This window comes from Lethenteron reissneri, unplaced genomic scaffold, assembly GCF_015708825.2.
Source record: "Lethenteron reissneri isolate LAM-NWPU_2019-01 unplaced genomic scaffold, ASM1570882v1 scaffold_1875, whole genome shotgun sequence".
NCBI classification, from domain to species: Eukaryota; Metazoa; Chordata; class Hyperoartia; order Petromyzontiformes; family Petromyzontidae; genus Lethenteron; species Lethenteron reissneri.
Genome location: NW_026891636.1, coordinates 69,738 through 90,598, shown reverse-complemented (window position 1 = coordinate 90,598; position 20,861 = coordinate 69,738). Strand labels below are relative to the sequence as shown.

The window sequence follows — 20,861 nt, the reverse complement described above, 5'->3', positions numbered from 1 at the left end:
CACAACACGGACCCACACACTCACCACGAACCCACAACACGGACCCACACACTCACCACGAACCCACAACACGTACCCACACACTCACCACGAACCCACAACACAGACCCACAAACTCACCACGAACCCACAACACAGACCCACACACTCACCACGAACCCACAACACGGACCCACACACTCACCTCGCACCCACAACACGGACCCACACACTCACCTCGCACCCACACACTCACCACGCACCCACAACACAGACCCACACACTCACCACGAACCCACAACACGCACCCACACACTCACCACGAACCCACAACACGTACCCACACACTCACCACGAACCCACAACACAGACCCACAAACTCACCACGAACCCACAACACGGACCCACACACTCACCACGCACCCACAACACAGACCCACACACTCACCACGCACACAACACGGACCCACACACTCACAACGAACCCACAACACGTACCCACACACTCACCCCGAACCCACAACACGGACCCACACACTCACCACAAAACCCACAACACGGACCCACACACTCACCACGAACCCACAACACGGACCCACACACTCACCACAAAACCCACAACACGGACCCACACACTCACCCCGAACCCACAACACGGACCCACACACTCACCACAAAACCCACAACACGGACCCACACACTCACCACGAACCCACAACACGGACCCACACACTCACCACGAACCCACAACACGGACCCACACACTCACCACGAACCCACAACACGTACCCACACACTCACCCCGAACCCACAACACGGACCCACACACTCACCACAAAACCCACAACACGGACCCACACACTCACCACGAACCCACAACACGCACCCACACACTCACCACGAACCCACAACACGTACCCACACACTCACCACGAACCCACAACACGTACCCACACACTCACCACGAACCCACAACACAGACCCACAAACTCACCACGCACCCACAACACGGACCCACACACTCACCACGCACCCACAACACGGACCCACACACTCACCACGCACCCACAACACGGACCCACACACTCACCACGAACCCACAACACGGACCCACACACTCACCTCGCACCCACACACTCACCACGCACCCACAACACGGACCCACACACTCACCACGAACACACAACACGTACCCACACACTCACCACGAACCCACAACACGGACCCACACACTCACCACGCACCCACAACACGGACCCACACACTCACCACGAACCCACAACACGGACCCACACACTCACCACGCACCCACAACACGGACCCACACACTCACCACGAACCCACAACACGGACCCACACACTCACCACGAACCCACAACACGGACCCACACACTCACCACGCACCCACAACACGGACCCACACACTCACCACGCACCCACAACACGGACCCACACACTCACCACGCACCCACAAACTCACCAGGAACCCACAACACGGACCCACATGCTCACCACGAACCCACAACACAGACACACAACCTCACCACAAACCCACAACACGGACCCACACACTCACCACGGACCCACACCCTCACCACAAACCCACACACTCACCACGAACCCACAACAGGGACCCACAAACTCACCACGAACCCACAAAACGGACCCACAAACTCACCACGAACCCACAACACGGACCCACACACTCACCACGAACCCACAACACGGACCCACACACTCACCACGAACCCACAACACTCACCACACACTCACCACGAACCCACAAAACTCACCTCGTCAAACGTTTCGCTCGGATGGCTTCAGCAGAAGTCGTTGGAAAGGCGACGATGACGAAGCTGCAGCAGCTGCAAGTGTAAGAAGCTGCCGTCTCCTCCACGCGCGTCTACAACTCTGAGGAAGCACGTGGCGATTGCGACGTCACCGGTGACGTCTCAGTGCGAGGGGCGTGACCACGCCCCCTTAAGCCACGCCCCTCCGAGTGACGTCACCGCGCGCGACCACGCCCCCGGAAGTCGCCTCCCGCCCCTCCTCTTTGGGCGCCCCCCCACCTCCACCCCCAGATTCTACTTCCGCTTCCGGTCGGGGCCAATGGCGGCGTTGGCGGGAAAAATGTGAAGCCTGTCTGGGCCTCCTCGAGGTCGACTCAGCCTGAAGATGTCTCCACGGGGCTCTGTGTGAGGTGAGTCTGTGGGTCTCTGTGTGAGGTGAGTCTGTGGGTCTCTGTGTAGTGAGTCTGTGGGTCTCTGTGTGGTGAGTCTGTGGGTCTCTGTATGAGGTGAGTCTGTGGGTCTCTGTGTGGTGAGTCTGTGGGTCTCTGTGTGGTGAGTTTGTGGGTCTCTGTGTGGTGAGTTTGTGGGTCTCTGTGTGAGGTGAGTCTGTGGGTCTCTGTGTAGTGAGTCTGTGGGTCTCTGTGTGGTGAGTCTGTGGGTCTCTGTGTGAGGTGAGTCTGTGGGTCTCTGTGTAGTGAGTCTGTGGGTCTCTGTGTGAGGTGAGTCTATGGGTCTCTGTGTAGTGAGTCTGTGGGTCTCTGTGTGGTGAGTCTGTGGGTCTCTGTGTGAGGTGAGTCTGTGGGTCTCTGTGTGGTGAGTCTGTGGGTCTCTGTGTGGTGAGTTTGTGGGTCTCTGTGTGGTGAGTTTGTGGGTCTCTGTGTGAGGTGAGTCTGTGGGTCTCTGTGTGGTGAGTTTGTGGGTCTCTGTGTGAGGTGAGTCTGTGGGTCTCTGTGTAGTGAGTCTGTGGGTCTCTGTGTGGTGAGTCTGTGGGTCTCTGTGTGAGGTGAGTCTGTGGGTCTCTGTGTAGTGAGTCTGTGGGTCTCTGTGTGGTGAGTCTGTGGGTCTCTGTGTGAGGTGAGTCTGTGGGTCTCTGTGTGGTGAGTTTGTGGGTCTCTGTGTGAGGTGAGTCTGTGGGTCTCTGTGTGAGGTGAGTCTGTGGGTCTCTGTGTAGTGAGTCTGTGGGTCTCTGTGTGGTGAGTCTGTGGGTCTCTGTGTGAGGTGAGTCTGTGGGTCTCTGTGTGGTGAGTCTGTGGGTCTCTGTGTGGTGAGTTTGTGGGTCTGTGTGGTGAGTTTGTGGGTCTCTGTGTGAGGTGAGTCTGTGGGTCTCTGTGTGGTGAGTTTGTGGGTCTCTGTGTGAGGTGAGTCTGTGGGTCTCTGTGTAGTGAGTCTGTGGGTCTCTGTGTGGTGAGTCTGTGGGTCTCTGTGTGAGGTGAGTCTGTGGGTCTCTGTGTGGTGAGTCTGTGGGTCTCTGTGTGAGGTGAGTTTGTGGGTCTCTGTGTGAGGTGAGTCGGTGGGTCTCTGTGTGGTGAGTTTGTGGGTCTCTGTGTGAGGTGAGTCTGTGGGTCTCTGTGTGAGGTGAGTCTGTGGGTCTCTGTGTGAGGTGAGTCTGTGGGTCTCTGTGTGGTGAGTTTGTGGGTCTCTGTGTGAGGTGAGTCTGTGGGTCTCTGTGTGAGGTGAGTCTGTGGGTCTCTGTGAGGTGAGTCTGTGGGTCTCTGTGAGGTGAGTCTGTGGGTCTCTGTGTGAGGTGAGTCTGTGGGTCTCTGTGTGGTGAGTCTGTGGGTCTCTGTGTGTGGTGAGTCTGTGGGTCTCTGTGTGAGGTGAGTCTGTGGGTCTCTGTGAGGTGAGTCTGTGTGTCTCTGTGTGAGGTGAGTCTGTGGGTCTGTGTGAGGTGAGTCTGTGGGTCTCTGTGTGAGGTGAGTCTGTGGGTCTCTGTGTGAGGTGAGTCTGTGGGTCTCTGTGTGGTGAGTCTGTGGGTCTCTGTGTGGTGAGTCTGTGGGTCTCTGTGTGGTGAGTCTGTGGGTCTCTGTGTGAGGTGAGTTTGTGGGTCTCTGTGTGAGGTGAGTTTGTGGGTCTGTGTGGTGAGTCTGTGGGTCTCTGTGGTGAGTTTGTTGGATCTCTGTGTGGTGAGTCTGAGACTCTGTGGGTGTCTCTACATTTCCACACAATGATGATGATGTTATCAACCACTTAGTTGACCTTCTATCATTTGTAATTGCCAGCGCTACATAGCTCCTTACCTGGTAACATTTAAATCATTTAGTTTAGTATCTTTGTGGCTCTCTGTGTGTGTCTCTCTGGGTGTCTGTGGGTCTCTATGTATATATATGGATCTGTGTGTCTCTATGGGTCTCTATGTATCTCTATGAGTCTCTATGCATTACTATGGGTCTCTGTGTCTCTATGGGTCTCTGCGTTTCCCTGGATATCTGTGTCTCTATCGGTCTCCATGTATCTCTATGGGTCTCTATGTATCATTATGGGTATCTGTGTGTTTCTATGGGTCGCTATGGGTCTCTATGTATCACTAGGCTAGGTGCAGGAGGAGGTCACGGGACAGACCCAGCAGGTGCCATGGGTTGACTGCTGTGCCAGGCTAGGTGCAGGAGGAGGTCACGGGACAGACCCAGCAGGTGCCATGGGTTGACTGCTGTGCCAGGCTAAGTGCAGGAGGAGGTCACGGGACAGACCCAGGTAGTGCCATGGGTTGACTGCTGTGCCAGGCTAGGTGCAGGAGGAGGTCACGGGACAGACCCAGCAGGTGCCATGGGTTGACTGCTGTGCCAGGCTAGGTGCAGGAGGAGGTCACGGGACAGACCCAGCAGGTGCCATGGGTTGACTGCTGTGCCAGGCTAGGTGCAGGAGGAGGTCACGGGACAGACCCAGCAGGTGCCATGGGTTGACTGCTGTGCCAGGTTAGGTGCAGGAGGAGGTCACGGGACAGACCCAGCAGGTGCCATGGGTTGACTGCTGTGCCAGGCTAGGTGCAGGAGGAGATCACGGGACAGACCCAGCAGGTGCCATGGGTTGACTGCTGTGCCAGGCTAGGTGCAGGAGGAGGTCACGGACACAATTGCAACGTTCTGTTGAGTCCGCTTATTTATTAGCAACAACAATCGATAAACAAACAATGGTCTAGATGTATATGTACACATTATTACATTATAACTTTATCTTATCTCTATCCTAATTCTTCACACGTACACGTGGCTAGACAGGCTCTAGTCCATTGTGTGGTGAGTGTTGGTGGTGAGTGCGGATGGTGAGTACGGGTGGTGAGTGTGGGCGGTGTGGTGAGTGTGGGTGGGTGGTGAGTGAGTGTGGTGAGTGTGGGTGGTGAGTGTGGGTGGTGTGGTGAATGTGGGTGGTATGGTGAGTGTGAGTGGTGTGGTGAGTGTGAGTGGTGAGTGTAGGTGGTGTGGTGAGTGTGGGTGGTGAGTACGGGTAGTGAGTACGGGTGGTGAGTGTGGGTGGTGTATTGAGTGTGGGTGGTGAGTGTAGGTGGTGTGGTGAGTGTGGGTGGTGAGTGTGAGTGGTGAGTGTGAGTGGTGAGTGTGGGTGGTGAGTGAGTGTGGTGAGTCAGTGTAGTGAGTGTGGGTGGTGTGGTGAGTGTGGATGATGATTGTGGGTGGTGGGTGTGGTGAGTGTGGTGTGGTGAGTGAGTGTGGTGAGTGTGGATGGTGAGTGTGGATGGTGAGTGTGGGTGGTGAGTGTGGGTGGTGTGGTGTCGTGAGTGTGAGTGGTGGGTGTGGGTGGTGAGTGTGGTGAGTGTGGGTGGTGAGTGTGGTGAGTGTGGGTGGTGAGTGTGGGTGGTGAGTGTGGTGAGTGTGGGTGGTGAGTGAGTGTGGTGAGTGAGTGTGGTGAGTGTGGGTGGTGAGTGAGTGTGGTGAGTGTGGGTGGTGAGTGTGGGTGGTGAGTGTGGGTGGTGAGTGTGGGTGGTGAGTGTGGGTGGTGAGTGTGGGTGGTGAGTGTGGGTGGTGAGTGTGGGTGGTGAGTGTGGGTGGTGAGTGTGGGTGGTGAGTGAGTGTGGGTGGCGAGTGTGGGTGGTGAGTGTGGGTGGTGAGTGTGGGTGGTGAGTGTGGGTGGTGAGTGTGGGTGGTGAGTGTGGTGAGTGTGGGTGGTGAGTGTGGGTGGTGAGTGAGTGTGGGTGGTGAGTGTGAGTGTTGAGTGTGGGTGGTGAGTGTGGGTGGTGAGTGTGGGTGGTGAGTGTGGGTCCACTCCGCTACTCTGCCGTGGGCCGCCCACCACAGAGCATCAGGCGTCTGAGGAGCGAGCGGACTGAGCGTAGCGCCCTGCCCACACGCGCCATGACCCCTCGCTCCCTTTCCTCCTTCTCCTCCTCGTCGTTGTCGTCATCCTCCTCCTGCGTCTCCACCACCTCCACCACCTCCGTCCTCTCTCCAAAGGTCTGGGTGAGCGGTGACGACGATGACGATGATGATGACGATGATGACGATGATGGGAGCTTCTTCTCCGGCTCCGCTCTGTGGAGAGAGATGCAGCAGCACCACAGCAGCGCGTCATCCCCATCATCAACATCAACATCGTCATCAACATCGTCATCATCATCGTCGTCGTCGCCATCATCGTCATCATCATCGTCGTCATCGTCATCATCGTCAGCATCGTCGTCATCAGACCGACAGAGACCCATACTCAGAGACCTATAGAGATCTACAGAGACCGATACTCATAGAGACCCACAGAGACCCATACTCATAGAGACCCATAGATCCACAGAGACCCATAGACTCACAGAGACCCACAGAGACCCACAGAGACCCACAGAGTCCCATACTCAGAGACCCATACAGACCCATACAGACGCACCGAGACCCATAATCACAGAGACCCATAGATCCATAGACCCACAGAGACCCATCGACTCAGAGACCCACACAGACCCACAGAGACCCACAGAGTCCCATACTCATGGAGACCCATACAGACCCATACAGACCAATACTTATACAAACCCATACAGACCCACCGAGACCCATAATCACAGAGACCCAGAGACCCACAGAGACCCACACAGACCCACAGAGACCCACAGAGTCCCATACTCATACAGACTCATTCAGACCCACCGAGACCCATAATCACAGAGACCCATAGACCCACAGAGACCCACAGAGACCCATAGACTCACAGAGACCAACATAGACTCACAGAGACCCACAGAGATCAGAAGCGACTTGGCCATCTCAGCTGATAGCCGAATCAAGTTGGCTGATGACATCATCATCATCATCTGCATCGCGTGGACATTCATAGCCGCAGTCAAATACTCGAAGTACGTGACGCCGATTCTAAACGTGGAGGAGGAAATCTGGAGGACCCTGAGAAGAATCCACGCAGTGACCACCACGGGGACAGAAACGCAGACTGCAAATATACAGCAGCAGCAGCAGGCATCGTCAGGGACGGGATCGAGCCCACGACCTCCTGCATACCAGGCGAGGTAGTTAACATCTCATCAGGGTCTGGATCGAGCCCACGACCTCCTGCATACCAGGCGAGGTAGTCAACATCTCATCAGGGTTGGGATCGAACCCATGACCTCCTGCGTACCAGGTGAGGTAGTTAATATCTCATCGGGGTCAGGATCGAACCCACGACCTCCTGCGTACCAGGCGAGGTAGTTAAAGTCTCATCAGGGTCGGGATCGAACCCATGACCTCCTGCATACCAGGTGAGGTAGTTAACATCTCATCAGGGTCGGGATCGAACCCATGACCTCCTGCGTACCAGCCGAGGTAGTTAACATCTCATCAGAGTCGGGATCGAACCCATGACCTCCTGCGTACCAGGTGAGGTAGTTAACATCTCATCAGGGTCAGGATCGAACCCAGGACCTCCTGCGTACCAGGTGAGGTAGTTAACATCTCATCAGGGTCAGGATCGAACCCATGACCTCCTGCGTACCAGGTGAGGTAGTTAACATCTCATCAGGGTCAGGATCGAACCCACGACTTCCTGCGTACCAGGCGAGGTAGTTAAAGTCTCATCAGGGTCGGGATCGAACCCACGACCTCCTGCGTACCAGGCGAGGTAGTTAACATCTCATCAGGGTCGGGATCGAACCCACGACCTCCTGCGTACCAGGCGAGGTAGTTAACATCTTATCAGGGTCGGGATCGAACCCACGACCTCCTGCGTACCAGGCGAGGTAGTTAGTCTCATCAGGGTCGGGATCGAACCCACGACCTCCTGCGTACCAGGCGAGGTAGTCAACATCTCATCAGGGTCGGGATCGAACCCACGACCTCCTGCGTACCAGGCGAGGTAGTTAACATCTTATCAGGGTCGGGATTGAACCCACGACCTCCTGCGTACCAGGCGAGGTAGTTAACATCTCATCAGGGTCGGGATCGAACCCACGACCTCCTGCGTACCAGGCGAGGTACACAGAGAGAGGCTCACCGTGGCTCAGCAGCTGCAGAGCCCTGCACTGGAGTGGTGCTGCTGCTGATGGTGGTGGTGGCCCAGTTGGTGGTGTCGGGCCAGGTGGTGGTGGTGGCCCGGGTGGTGGCGGTGGTGGGGGTAGCCCTGATGGGGGTGGGGGTAGCCCTGATGGGGGTGCGGGTAGCCCTGATGGTGGTGGTGGTGGCCTGGGTGGTGGTGGCAGTGGGGGTGGCCCTGATGGTGGTGGTGGTGGGGGTGGCCCTGATGGTGGTGGTGATGGGGGTGGTGGGGGTGGCCCTGATGGTGGTGGTGGTGGCCCTGATGGTGGTGGGGGTGGTGGGGGTAGCCCTGATGGTGGTGGTGGCCCTGCTGCGGGTGGTGGTGGTGGTGGGTGTGGTCTCTCTGGTGGTGGGGTTGGCCCTAATGGTGGTGGTGGTGGCCCGGATGGTGGTGGGGGTAGCTCTGATGGTGGTGGTGGTGGCCCTGCTGGTGGTGGGGGTGCCCCGGATGGTGGTTGTGGTGGCCCTGGTGGTGGTGGCTCGGGTGGTTTGTAGCCAGCTGTGAGCCAGCGCCTGTTCAGGCGTCATCCGGAGATTGGGATCCCATCTGGTGGTGGCAGGAGACGCACACGCGGTGACATGGGCAAGGTGAGAAGATGTGACAGGGTGGGAGGTGGGGGGAGAGTGGGGAGATGGAGAGGGTGGGGGGGAGTGGTGGTGGGTGGTGAGTGGGTGGCAGAGCTGTCAATCCGCACGGCTTATTCCGTGTTCTTGTGCAGAGAGATTGAGTTGTCAGGTTATACAGAGTGTAGCCGTTTCAATGCTGGGTAATGACAAGAATGTTTGTGTCTATTTGTTAGTGTTTGTTCCTTGTGATGGGACTTTGCAGGATGTACGTTGAGATGTGTAAGGATCACGGAGTGATCAATAAAGGTCTGAGTTGGGTCTGTAGTAAGGTAGGGCACTGATAAGGGGTTGACAGGTGTGGGGTGGTGAGTGGGGGTGAGTGAGTGGGGGTGAGTGAGTGAGTGAGTGGGGATGAGTGAGTGAGTGAGTGGGGATGAGTGAGTGGGGACGAGTGAGTGAGTGGGGACGAGTGAGTGAGTGGGGATGAGTGAGTGAGTGGGGATGAATGAGTGAGTGGGGTTGAGCGAGTGAGTGGGGGTGAGTGAGTGAGTGAGTGGGGATGAGTGAGCGGGGGTTAGCGGGCAGGGGTGAGCGGGCGGGGGTGAGCGAGCGGGGGTGAGCGGGCGGGGGTGAGTGAGTGAGTGGGGATGAGTGAGTGGGGATGAGTGAGTAAGGGTGAGTGAGTGAGCGGGGGTTAGCGGGCGGGGTGAGCGGGCAGGGGTGAGCGAGCGGGGGTGAGCGGGCGGGGGTGAGTGAGTGAGTGGGGATGAGTGAGTGAGTGGGGATGAGTGAGTGAGGGTGAGCAGGCGGGGGTGAGCGGGCGGGCGTGAGCGGGCGGGGGTGAGCGAGCGGGGGTGAGCGAGCGGGGATGAGTGAGTGAGTGGGGATGAGTGAGTGAGTGGGGATGAGCGGGCGGGCGTGAGCGGGCGGGGGTGAGCGAGCGGGGGTGAGCGAGCGGGGATGAGTGAGTGAGTGGGGATGGATGAGTGAGCGAGTGAGTGAGTCGGGGTGAGTGAGTGAGCGAGTGGGGATGAGTGAGTGAGCGAGTGAGTGGGGATGAGTGAGTGGGGGTGAGCGAGGGGTGAGTGTGGTTCGTACTGGAGGCAGCGGCTGACAAAGTCCACCAGCTGAGGGTGGTGTCCCTGCAGTGCGCGGTGCAGGGACAGGCTGCCAGGTGGACGCTGCTGGGACACGTTGTAGGGGAGACCCTCAGGGTCTGCAGAGAGACAGAGAGACGCACGCAGAGTCACCCGCCAGCACGTCGCCCACATACCCAGTCAGACACTTGACTACCCACCTTCATATACACCTACATACCAACTCACCCACCCACTATCTTACTCACTCACCCACCCACTCCCCTACCTACTCACCTACCCAACCACTCGCCCACTCACCCACCCACTCACCTCCCCACCCACCTACCTACCCACCCACTCACCCACCCACTCACCTACCTACTCACCTACCCACCCACTAACCCACCCACCCACTCACCTACCCACCCACCCACCCACTCACTCACTCACCCACTCACTCACCCACTCACCCACCCACTCACCCACCTACTCACCTACACACCCACCTGCTCACACACACCCACCTATGCTTCCTAGCGACCGCTACAGAAAGCCCCAAACCCCACCCCACCCCCCACCTCCGGCATATTCAGAGACCCCCCCCCCAGCCCCCCCCCAACCCCCCCCCACAAATGAACCCTATAAGAGCCTCCCTGCCACCCCAGCTAACAAGACGGAATGGGTTACGTCGCTGGCGCCAGCCTGCCCGAGCTTTCGACTCACCAAAGTAATTTGACCACTCATCCCCTTAACTACCCACCTTCCTATCCACCTACATACCAACTAACCCACCCACCCACTCACTCACCCACCCACTCACTCACCCACCCACCCACTCACCTACCTACTCACCTACCCAACAACTAACTCATCCACCCATTCACCCACTCACCCACTCACCTACCTACTCACCTACCCAACAACTCACCCACCCACCCACTCACCCACCCACCCACTCACCCACCCACCCACTCACCCACCCACTCACTCACCCACCCACCCACCCACTCACCTACCTACTCACCTACCCAACAACTCACTCACCCAGCCACTCACCCACCAACTCACCCACCCACCCATTCACCCACTCACCCACCCACCCACTCACCTACCCATCCACCCGCTCACTCACACGCCAGCCTGCCCGAGCCTTCGACTCACCAAAGTAAAGTGTCCTGTTAGGGGCTTCGTCCACCATCTTTGTCGGGGGCATGCCCAGGATCTGCACGTGGTTTCAGACGAAGACAAAAGGAGGAGGAGGGGGAGGGGGAGGAGGAGGAGGAGGGGGAGGAGGAGGGGGGGTTACAGCCGGTGTAGCCTCAGCGGGCCCATTGTGGCCGTGAAAGGGAATCAAATTCTATGAGTATGGGTCTCTGTGGGTCTGTATGGGTCTCTGTGGGTCTCTGTGGGTCTGTATGGGTCTCTATGAGTATGGGTCTCTGTGGGTCTGTATGGGTCTCTATGAGTGTGGGTCTCTGTGGGTCTGTATGGGTCTCTGTGGGTCTTTATGGGTCTCTGTGGGTCTGTATGGGTCTGTATGGGTCTCTGTGGGTCTGTATGGGTCTGTATGGGTATGGGTCTCTGTGGGTCTGTATGGGTCTCTGTGGGTCTGTATGGGTCTCTGTGGGTCTGTATGGGTATGTATGGGTCTCTGTGGGTCTGTATGGGTCTCTATGAGTATGGGTCTCTGTGGGTCTGTATGGGTCTCTGAGTATGGGTCTCTGTGGGTCTGTATGGGTCTCTATGAGTGTGGGTCTCTGTGGGTCTGTATGGGTCTCTGTGGGTCTGTATGGGTTTCTGTGGGTCTGTATGAGTATGGGTCTCTGTGGGTCTGTATGGGTCTCTATGAGTATGGGTCTCTGTGGGTCTGTATGGGTCTCTATGAGTATGGGTCTCTGTGGGTCTGTATGGGTCTCTATGAGTATGGGTCTCTGTGGGTCTGTATGGGTCTCTATGAGTATGGGTCTCTGTGGGTCTGTATGGGTCTCTATGGGTATGGGTCTCTGTGGGTCTGTATGGGTCTCTGAGTATGGGTCTCTGTGGGTCTGTATGGTCTCTATGAGTATGGGTCTCTGTGGGTCTGTATGGGTCTCTATGAGTATGGATCTCTGTGGGTCTGTATGGGTCTGTATGGGTCTCTGTGGGTCTGTATGGGTCTCTATGAGTATGGGTCTCTGTGTCTGTATGGGTCTCTATGAGTATGGGTCTGTATGGGTCTCTATGAGTGTGGGTCTCTGTGGGTCTGCATGGGTCTCTATGAGTATGGGTCTCTGTGGGTCTGTATGGGTCTATGAGTGTGGGTCTCTGTGGGTCTGTATGGGTCTCTATGAGTATGAGTCTCTGTGTCTGCATGGGTCTCTATGAGTATGAGTCTCTGTGGGTCTGTATGGGTCTATGAGTATGGGTCTCCGCGGGTCTGTATGGGTCTCTATGAGTATGGGTCTCTGTGGGTCTGTATGGGTCTATGAGTATGGGTCTCCGCGGGTCTGTATGGGTCTCTATGAGTATGAGTCTCTGTGTCTGCATGGGTCTCTATGAGTATGGGTCTCCGTGGGTCTGTATGGGTCTCTATGAGTATGAGTCTCTGTGTCTGGGTCTCTATGAGTGTGGGTCTCTGTGGGTCTGTATGGGTCTCTATGAGTGTGGGTCTCTGTGCAGACCAACAGAGACCCATACCCATAGAGACCTGCCTGCCCACCCACCATACCCACCGTACCCACCCACCATACCCACCCACCATACCCACCGTACCCACCCACCATACCCACCCATCCACCTTACCCACCCACCCACCGTACTCACATCACCCACCCACCATACCCACCCACTATACCCACCCACCAAACCCACCCACTATACCCACCCACAGCCCGTACCTCGATGCAGCAGTGCAGGTGCTCTTCGTAGGTGCGCGAGTCAAAGAGAACCTTGCCGGTGGCCATCTCGGCCACGGTGCAGCCCAGCGCCCACATGTCCACGGCACACGTGACCTGGTAGCCCAGCGGCAGCTCCGGGGACATGTAGGGCAACGTCCCACCCACGGTTTGGGCTGCACAACAACAACAACAGCAGCAACAACAATGACAACAACAACGACAATGAATATGAAGTAGAGGTCGTCCCAGATTGTCTTCACCAGAGGTACCGTGACCCCACCACTACCACTACCACCACCACCACCACTACCACCACCACCACCTCTACCACCACTACCACCACTACCACCACAACCACCACTACTACTACCACCACCACCACTACCACCACCACTACCACCACCACCACTACCACCACTACCACCACCACCACTACCACCCAGAGGTCGCAAACGGGTTTTGATTCCTTACCCGTACCCGTACCCGGCCGCACCAGGGTCGCAAACGGGTACCTGTACCCGAAACCCGGCCGGGTACGGGTAGCCGTTTGCGACCCTGGTGCGGCCGGGTACAGGTATGGGTAGGCCGTGAGTCACCGGTGAGTCACCGTTTGTCACTCATTTCCCAACGTCTTGTCTCTTCTCACAATTCAAGTTCCTAGAATTAACCCACCCGCGCCTGCAACATGGCTTCATCTCAGGAGGTCGCAATCGGGTACCCGATACCCGTACCCTACCCGTTACCCGGCCGGGTACGGGTACGGCCGGGTACGGGTAGACCGTGAGTCACTGGGTGAGTCACCGTTTGTCACTCATTTCCCAATGTCTTGTCTCTTCCCACAATTCAAGTTCCTAGAATCAACCCACCCGCGCCTGCAACATGGCTTCATCCCAGGAGGTCGCAATCGGGTACCCGATACCCATACCCTACCCGTTACCTGGCCGGGTACGGGTACAGCCGGGTATGGGTACGGGAAACCCATTTGCGACCCTGGTGCGGCCGGGTACAGGTACGGGTACGAGGGGTAAGGAATCAAAACCCGTTTGCGAGCTCTGCAGCACAGCGGGTGGCGCTGTGCAAGTAGCGAATTGGAGCGTCCTGGTCACGTGACGCTGAACCTCACTGAGTGGCTGCGTCGGGTGGCGGCGGGTCGGACGACACAACGTTGACATTGACGCGAACTAACCCTGAAAAACAAATCTCCACGCACGCAAAGCCACTCACAGTGAGACTTCAGGTAGCAGCTGCACCCGAAGTCGGTGACCCTCACTTTGCCGGCCGCCGTGAGTAGAATGTTGTCCTGGACAAAGGGGGAGAGACGGAGAAAGAATGAATTCTAGATTTGAAGCTTTCGTGACTGCAAGGATTCATATTCTTAGGTTTTTTCGGTAAAGTCACGTAGGTAAAAAATTTAAATTAATAAAAGTAAAATAAAATAAAAATAAAAAATCACGACGTTTCGGAGGCAACACAAGCTTCCGTCTTCAGGTGGAACCGTCACAACCACGACAGCTGTATTAAGTAAATGAGAGATTACAAGAGATACCACTCCGTTTATATAATGGTTGAGGGGGGAAGGGCCAGGAACGGCACACTTTTTATTAATATGGTAAGGTGAGGCTTAAGACTAAGAATAGACTGCATAACAAAAGACTGAGCCTGTATTATGGAGAGGTGCGGTTTGTGACTAACGCCTAGCCTACATAACAAAAGTGTGAAAAAAAGAAAAACTAAACCTGGTAAAACAAAACTGGCTGTCTATCAGAAGGAATTCCACTCTGTGAGGTTACAGCAATAGAGTGTCCAGCCAGTAGCGGGTATGTCAATCAAAGTGACGCATTGACACCCACACGGGCTGCAGGGTTTTGGTGGTGCATGTTGTTGCTGCCATTTATTGTGAAAATTTCGTCACAGTTCCTATGACCACTGTTTCATTGCTTTCATGGCTTTATTTTGGTGATTTCGAAAAGTGTATTGGTTTAGCCATGTTTGTTTGTGATCGCTGCAAAGTGTGATCCGTGTTTTGATTTGGTGTGCTGATCTTAAAGGGGCATTGAAAAATGTTGACACTTCGACTGATGCTCCTGCTGTTGTGGAGTGACTCATGCAGCCAGCTATGGCTGCAGGGTTTGGTGGTACATGTTGTTGACGTCGTTTATTGTGAAAATTCGGTCACAGTTCATATGATCACTGTTACATTGGTTTCATGGCTTTATTTTGGTGATTGTATTGGTTTAGCCATGTTTGTTTGTTGTAGTACAGAGTTAGACTGATGGCCTTAATCTAAGTTGTCTTGTGGATGTTGTTGTTGTTTGACTTGCATCCCACTGGGATTTTTGCACACAGCGTTGGTGTACGGTGTTTTTTTCTGCAATATTTTGCTGTCTTTTCTTGGATTTTCTGTTTGCACTCAGTCACATATTCACTTTAAGATGTTTTCTTGTTCATGTTTTTTGTTTGTTGCGGTTGCACCCGTGACCCCACCACTACCACTACTACCACCAACACCACCACCACCACTACTACCACCACCACCACTACCACCACCACTACCACCACTACCACCACTACCACCACTACCACCACTACCACCACTCCCACCACTACTACCACTACCACCACCCCTATTACCACCAACACCACCACCACTACCACCACCACTACCACCACCACTACCACCACCACTACCACCACTCCCACCACTACTACCACTACCACCACCACCACTACTACCACCACCACTACTACCACTACCACCACCACCACCACCACCACTACCACCACTCCCACCACTACCACCACTACCACCACTACCACCACTACCACCACTACCACCACTACCACCACCTTCCTCCAGATGGACGGAGCCAGCGCATCGACCCCGCGATCAACAGCGGCCGGGCTGCCTCGGCGCCAGCTAACCGAGTCCCCGGTGAGAGGGTGCGATCACCGCCCCCGCTCCGCTCACCGGCTTGATGTCCCCGTGGACGATGCCCCGTCGCTTGGCGTACAGCAGGAAGTCGAGGATGGTCCTGGTGTACTCCCTCAAGCGCCTCACGCAGATTCGCTTGATGCTCCCTTTGCTCATCACGTCGTAGAGGCTCTTCCTGTGACGACGACAACGACGACAAGGACGACGATAATTGGGTTTTTACCCTTCTATCTGGCAACAAAACTGACACCTTCTAGATTTGAAGCTTTCGTGACTGCAAAGATTTATATTCTTAGGTTTTTTCGGTAAAGTCACGTAGGTAAAAAAAAAATTTAATAAAATAAAAATAACATAAAAATCACGACGTTTCGGAGGCAACACAAGCTTCCGTCTTCAGGTGGAACCGTCACATAACGACAGCTGTATCAAGTGACATTTAATTTGTCTTCACTTGATACAGCTGTCGTGCTGTGACGGTTCCACCTGAAGACGGAAGCTTGTGTTGCCTCTGAAACGTCGTAATTTTTATTTTATTTTTATTTTACTTTTATTAATTTAAAACATTTTCCCACGTGACTTTACCGAAAAAACCCTAAGAATATGAATCCTTGCAGTCACGAAAGCTTCAAATCTAGAATTCCGAAATAAATCAACTATCAAGCGGAGCAATGGACACGCACGTGGGTGGGGGAGGGGAGGTAGGGGGGGAGGTTCGCGTACTTCAAGAGCTCGACGACGAGGCAATTGTGTCCGCGGAATTGGAACGTGTCCAGGAGCCGGATGACTCCGTAGCGCTCATCGCTGGCCTTGCCCTGCAGCTCCTTGGTCACCTCCAGCTCCGTCCTCTGGCGGGACGCTGTCGAGGTGCTGCGTAGAGGGAGGGGGGAGGCCACGAAATCAACGGTGACTCTGTGTGGGTGACTCTGTGTGGCTGACTCTGTGTGGGTGACTCTGTGTGGGTGACTCTGTGTGGGTGACTCTGTGTGGGTGACTCTGTGTGGGTGACTCTGTGTGGGGGGGTATGTGTGGGTGACTCTGTGTGTGGGTGACTGTGTGGGGGGGTCTGTGTGGGTGACTCTGTGTGGGTGACTCTGTGTGGGTGACTCTGTGTGGGTGACTCTGTGTGGGTGTCTCTGTGTGGGTGACTCTGTGTGGGTGACTCTGTGGGTGTCTGTGTGGGTGTCTCTGTGTGTGGGTTTCTCTGTGGGTGTCTCTGTGGGTGTCTCTGTGGGTGTCTCTGTGGGTGTCTCTGTGGGTGTCTCTGTGGGTCTCTGTGGGTGTCTCTGGGTGTCTTTGTGGGTGTAGTTTGCAGCAGTTTTACGGCAGTTAGCATTTTGTCAGCGAGTCCATAGTCAGTGGCCGTGTTCACGGCGGTGCCTCCAATCGTTTGATGATTATTGTCCGAGAGCGCGGGCAACCGCGGACTCACCACAAGGGCAGCGACAGCATCTTGACGGCCACGAGCGTTTTGGTTTTGTGGTCGAGGCACTGCAGCACCAGGCCCTGGCCTCCCTCGCCGATCAGCTTCTGCACCTCGTAGCGGTAGTGGAGCTGCTCCTTGCGGACCTGGGGAGGCGGAGGAGGAGGCAGGGACCGGTAGTCAGAGTCGTCGCAATCGGAGCGCCTGACGCTCAATGGTGGTGGCAGCAGCGGCAGTCGGGGCTTCCACGGCTGCCATTTTCCACGGCCGCCATTTTCCACAGTGGAGGTTTCTTTTCGTTTGGGTGTTAGATTGCGCGAATGTTTAAATGTTTCGTTAAACTACCGAATGCTTCAATCTTAATATGGAGCTTTCGTGACTGCAGGAATTACTCTTTGGTTCTTTCGGTAAAGTCACGTATAAAGATAAAATAATAAATTAAATAATAGCATACGACGTTGCAATCGAAACGTTGTATGCAATTATTTAATTTATTATTTTATCTTTATACGTGACTTTACCGAATGCTTCACTTGAAGCTTTTGTGACTGCAGGAATTAATATGTTTGGGTCTTTCGGTAAAGTCACAAAGATTGGTTCAAAGAAAATAATAAAAATAACAGAAAACTACGACGTTTCGATCGCAACGCAAGCGGTCGTCTAACTGTTATTTTTATTATTTTCTTTGAACCTGTCTACGTGACTTTAACGAAAGACCCAAGAATACCGAATGCCGTTAAAACTTGGGGGGATTGTCCGCCTTTTTGCGTTTATCCATCTAACCCTCAATAGTAAGACACTGGGTAGTGAGACACTGGCGGTGAGACACTGGCGGTGAGACACTGGCGGTGAGACACTGGTGGTGAGACACTGGTATTGAGACTAGGCCCTAACAAAGGCTGCTTTCTTTGGTGTAGACCAATCAGTATCAAAGGCAATGCCACATATTATCAGAGCATGTTTCTGTCTGTATGTTCACCGCAAGTATGTGTTTTATTTACAGAAAGGCTACAGCCTATTGTTACGCTGTTAAAGGCCCCACCACTGACCTGCTATGTAGCTCTTCTTTTTCAAGAGCGACCTGACCATCACAAATCATTGCTCAACGAAGTGGGGCCTTCTCATTACCACCGTGTGGAAATGTGTAGCGGAAGCCAATTGCTCTAAATGTGTGGTGACGTTGTTTCTAAATGTGGAAGAAAAAACAAGTATAACCCGTAAAAACAAAGTTTTTCACTATAAATCCTTTTTATGCGTGGCGGCTAGAGTACTCTCGTCCTCTGGCTTGAGATGGCTGCCACCTATGGGTCAGATGATTGCATTGAACCATTAAGCAATTGGTAATTAAATATTATATTTTTGTCCTAAAAAGTGTAAAATTTTGGAAAAACATTTTCACGAACATTAATTGTCACGCACAACGAGTCTGTGTGGAAAATGTCAGCTCGATTGGATCACGGGAAGTGGGTTAAAAAACGACCGAAAGATTTGCACGGTCGTAAGCAAGCAAGCAAGCAAACTTAATATAAAGGATTTAAAAACGGAGGACCCGGAAAAATCCACGCAACCACGGGCAGAGAGATAGAGACACAAACTCCAAATATGCAGCAGCAGGCGTCAGGGTCGGTATCGAACCCACGACCTCCTGTATACCAAGAAAGGGAGTTAACATCTCCTGGCCACCGTGGCTGACGTCGTTGTGAGTGGATTAGCGAAAGTTTGCTTCATATGGTGCGAAATAACTTTAATACATACACAGAAACCCAGATCCTGAGAGACCCACAGACACCCAGACCAATAAAGACCCACACAGATCCTTAGACACCCACAGAGACCCCAGAAACCCGTAACAGAATCTCAACTGACTGTCTGTGTTTGGTGGTGGTGGCAGATTTAACAATTACACATTTATACTCATGCCTTCTAACCCAACAAAACCTCTGTGGGTGTCTAATGGTGTCTCTTTGGGTGCCTCTGTGGGTCTCAATGGGAGTGGGTCTCTGTGGGTCTCTATGGGTGTCTCTGTGGGTCTCTATGGGTGTCTCTGGGTCTCTGTGTGTGTCTCTTTGGGTCTCTATGGGTGTCTCTGTGTCTCTGTGGGCCTCTGTGTGTGTCTCTGTGGGTCTCTATGGGTGTCTCTGTGGGTCTCTATGGGTGTCTCTGTGGGTCTCTGTGTGGGTCTCTGTGGGTCTCTATGGGTGTCTCTGGGTCTCTGTGTGTGTCTCTTTGGGTCTCTATGGGTGTCTCTGTGTCTGTGTGTGTCTCTGTGAGTCTCTATGGGTGTCTCTGTGGGTCTCTATGGGTGTCTCTGGGTCTCTGTGTGTGTCTCTTTGGGTCTCTATGGGTGTCTCTGTGTCTCTGCGGGTCTCTGTGTGTGTCTCTGTGGGTCTCTATGGGTGTCTCTGTGTCTCTGTGGGTCTCTGTGTGGGTCTCTGTGGGTCTCTATGGGTGTCTCTGGGTCTCTGTGTGTGTCTCTGTGGGTCTCTATGGGTGTCTGTGTCTGTGTGTGTCTCTGTGGGTCTCTACGGGTGTCTCTGTGTCTCTGTGAGCCTCACAGGGATGTAGTTGTTGTTATCGTCGTCGTAGCCATCATTGTTCTTGCCGCCCCGGGGTTTGTCGACCTCGTCCACAGTGAAGAACCAGACTTGTTCCATGGCCGCCAGCTCCAGCTTTTGGCGATGACTCAGCTGAGGCCCAAAGAGATCCAGGATCGCTGCACACGTGACAACAACTTAAACTTTGAACTATTTTGTTTTGTTTACATGCCAGGTAAGGCCACCGCTAGAGCTACATCGTCGTCATCATCACGTGGAGACTCATCACTCCACCCATACTCACAGAGACCCACAGAAACCCATACTCATAGAACCATAGAGACCCATACACATATAGATCCATAGAGACCCATACTCATATAGATCCAGAGACCCCGGCATTACTTTGCCGAATGAACCAACGAGTATGGATCCCTGCAGTCATGAAAACTTCAAATTTAGATTAAACTATAATATTTATTATCTTGGCAGGTAAGGCCCTACCCAAGTTGCTAATATCATCATCTTCATCACGTGCAAATATATAGCGGCAGCCAAATACTCTATACCCATGCAACATGGCTGCTGTGACATCCCCCATGCAACATGGCCACCATGACATCCCCCATGCAACATGGCCACCATGACAACCCCCATGCAACATGGCCGCTGTGATATCCCCCATGCAACATGGCTGCCGTGACATCCCTGATGTAAAATGGACAAAATAGAATTCCCCCATGCAACATGGCCACAGTGACATCCCTCATGCAACATGGCCGCCCTACAGACCCCCATGCATCATGGCCGCCGTGTAATCCCCCACGTAACATGGCCATAGTGACGGCCCCCATGCAACATGGCCGCAATGAAGTCCCCCATGCAACATGGCTGCCACAAAGTCCCCTAAGCAACATGGCCGCCGTGAAGTCCCCCATGCAACATGGCGGTAGTGACTTCCCCCCCCCCCCCCCATTCACCGTGGCCATGTTTTTTCTCACTGCTGTTCTCACCTCGAGGCGATTTGCTGCGGATGGGGCCGGTGCCGGCTGCGGACAGCGCGCTCCACGTGTTGCCAGAGACTCCCTCCCTCCTCCTCGCTCCAGCTTGGCTTGTCTACACGCACAGAGACAAAGATAAAGATCCTCCGTGTAGCCTTAACAGACTATAGGGGCAAGTGCTGTTAGCGAGCATCACCTATGAAGGCCGGCACGGTACAC

At 54.4% G+C, this 20,861-nt stretch overlaps 1 protein-coding gene across 1 annotated transcript; it reads right to left on the bottom strand.

Annotated features, from left to right (window-relative positions):
• Positions 1–13,874: 13,874 nt before the first annotated feature.
• On the bottom strand, positions 13,875–19,761 carry LOC133339540 (dual specificity tyrosine-phosphorylation-regulated kinase 2-like). Its single transcript, XM_061547643.1, has 6 exons — positions 19,663–19,761; positions 17,117–17,253; positions 16,408–16,554; positions 15,724–15,862; positions 13,980–14,055; positions 13,875–13,885 (listed from the first exon to the last, which is right to left on the bottom strand). The coding sequence occupies exons 1-6, from the start codon at positions 19,759–19,761 to the stop codon at positions 13,875–13,877; spliced, it is 609 nt and encodes a 202-aa protein (XP_061403627.1).
• Between the last annotated feature and the right edge of the window lie 1,100 nt (positions 19,762–20,861).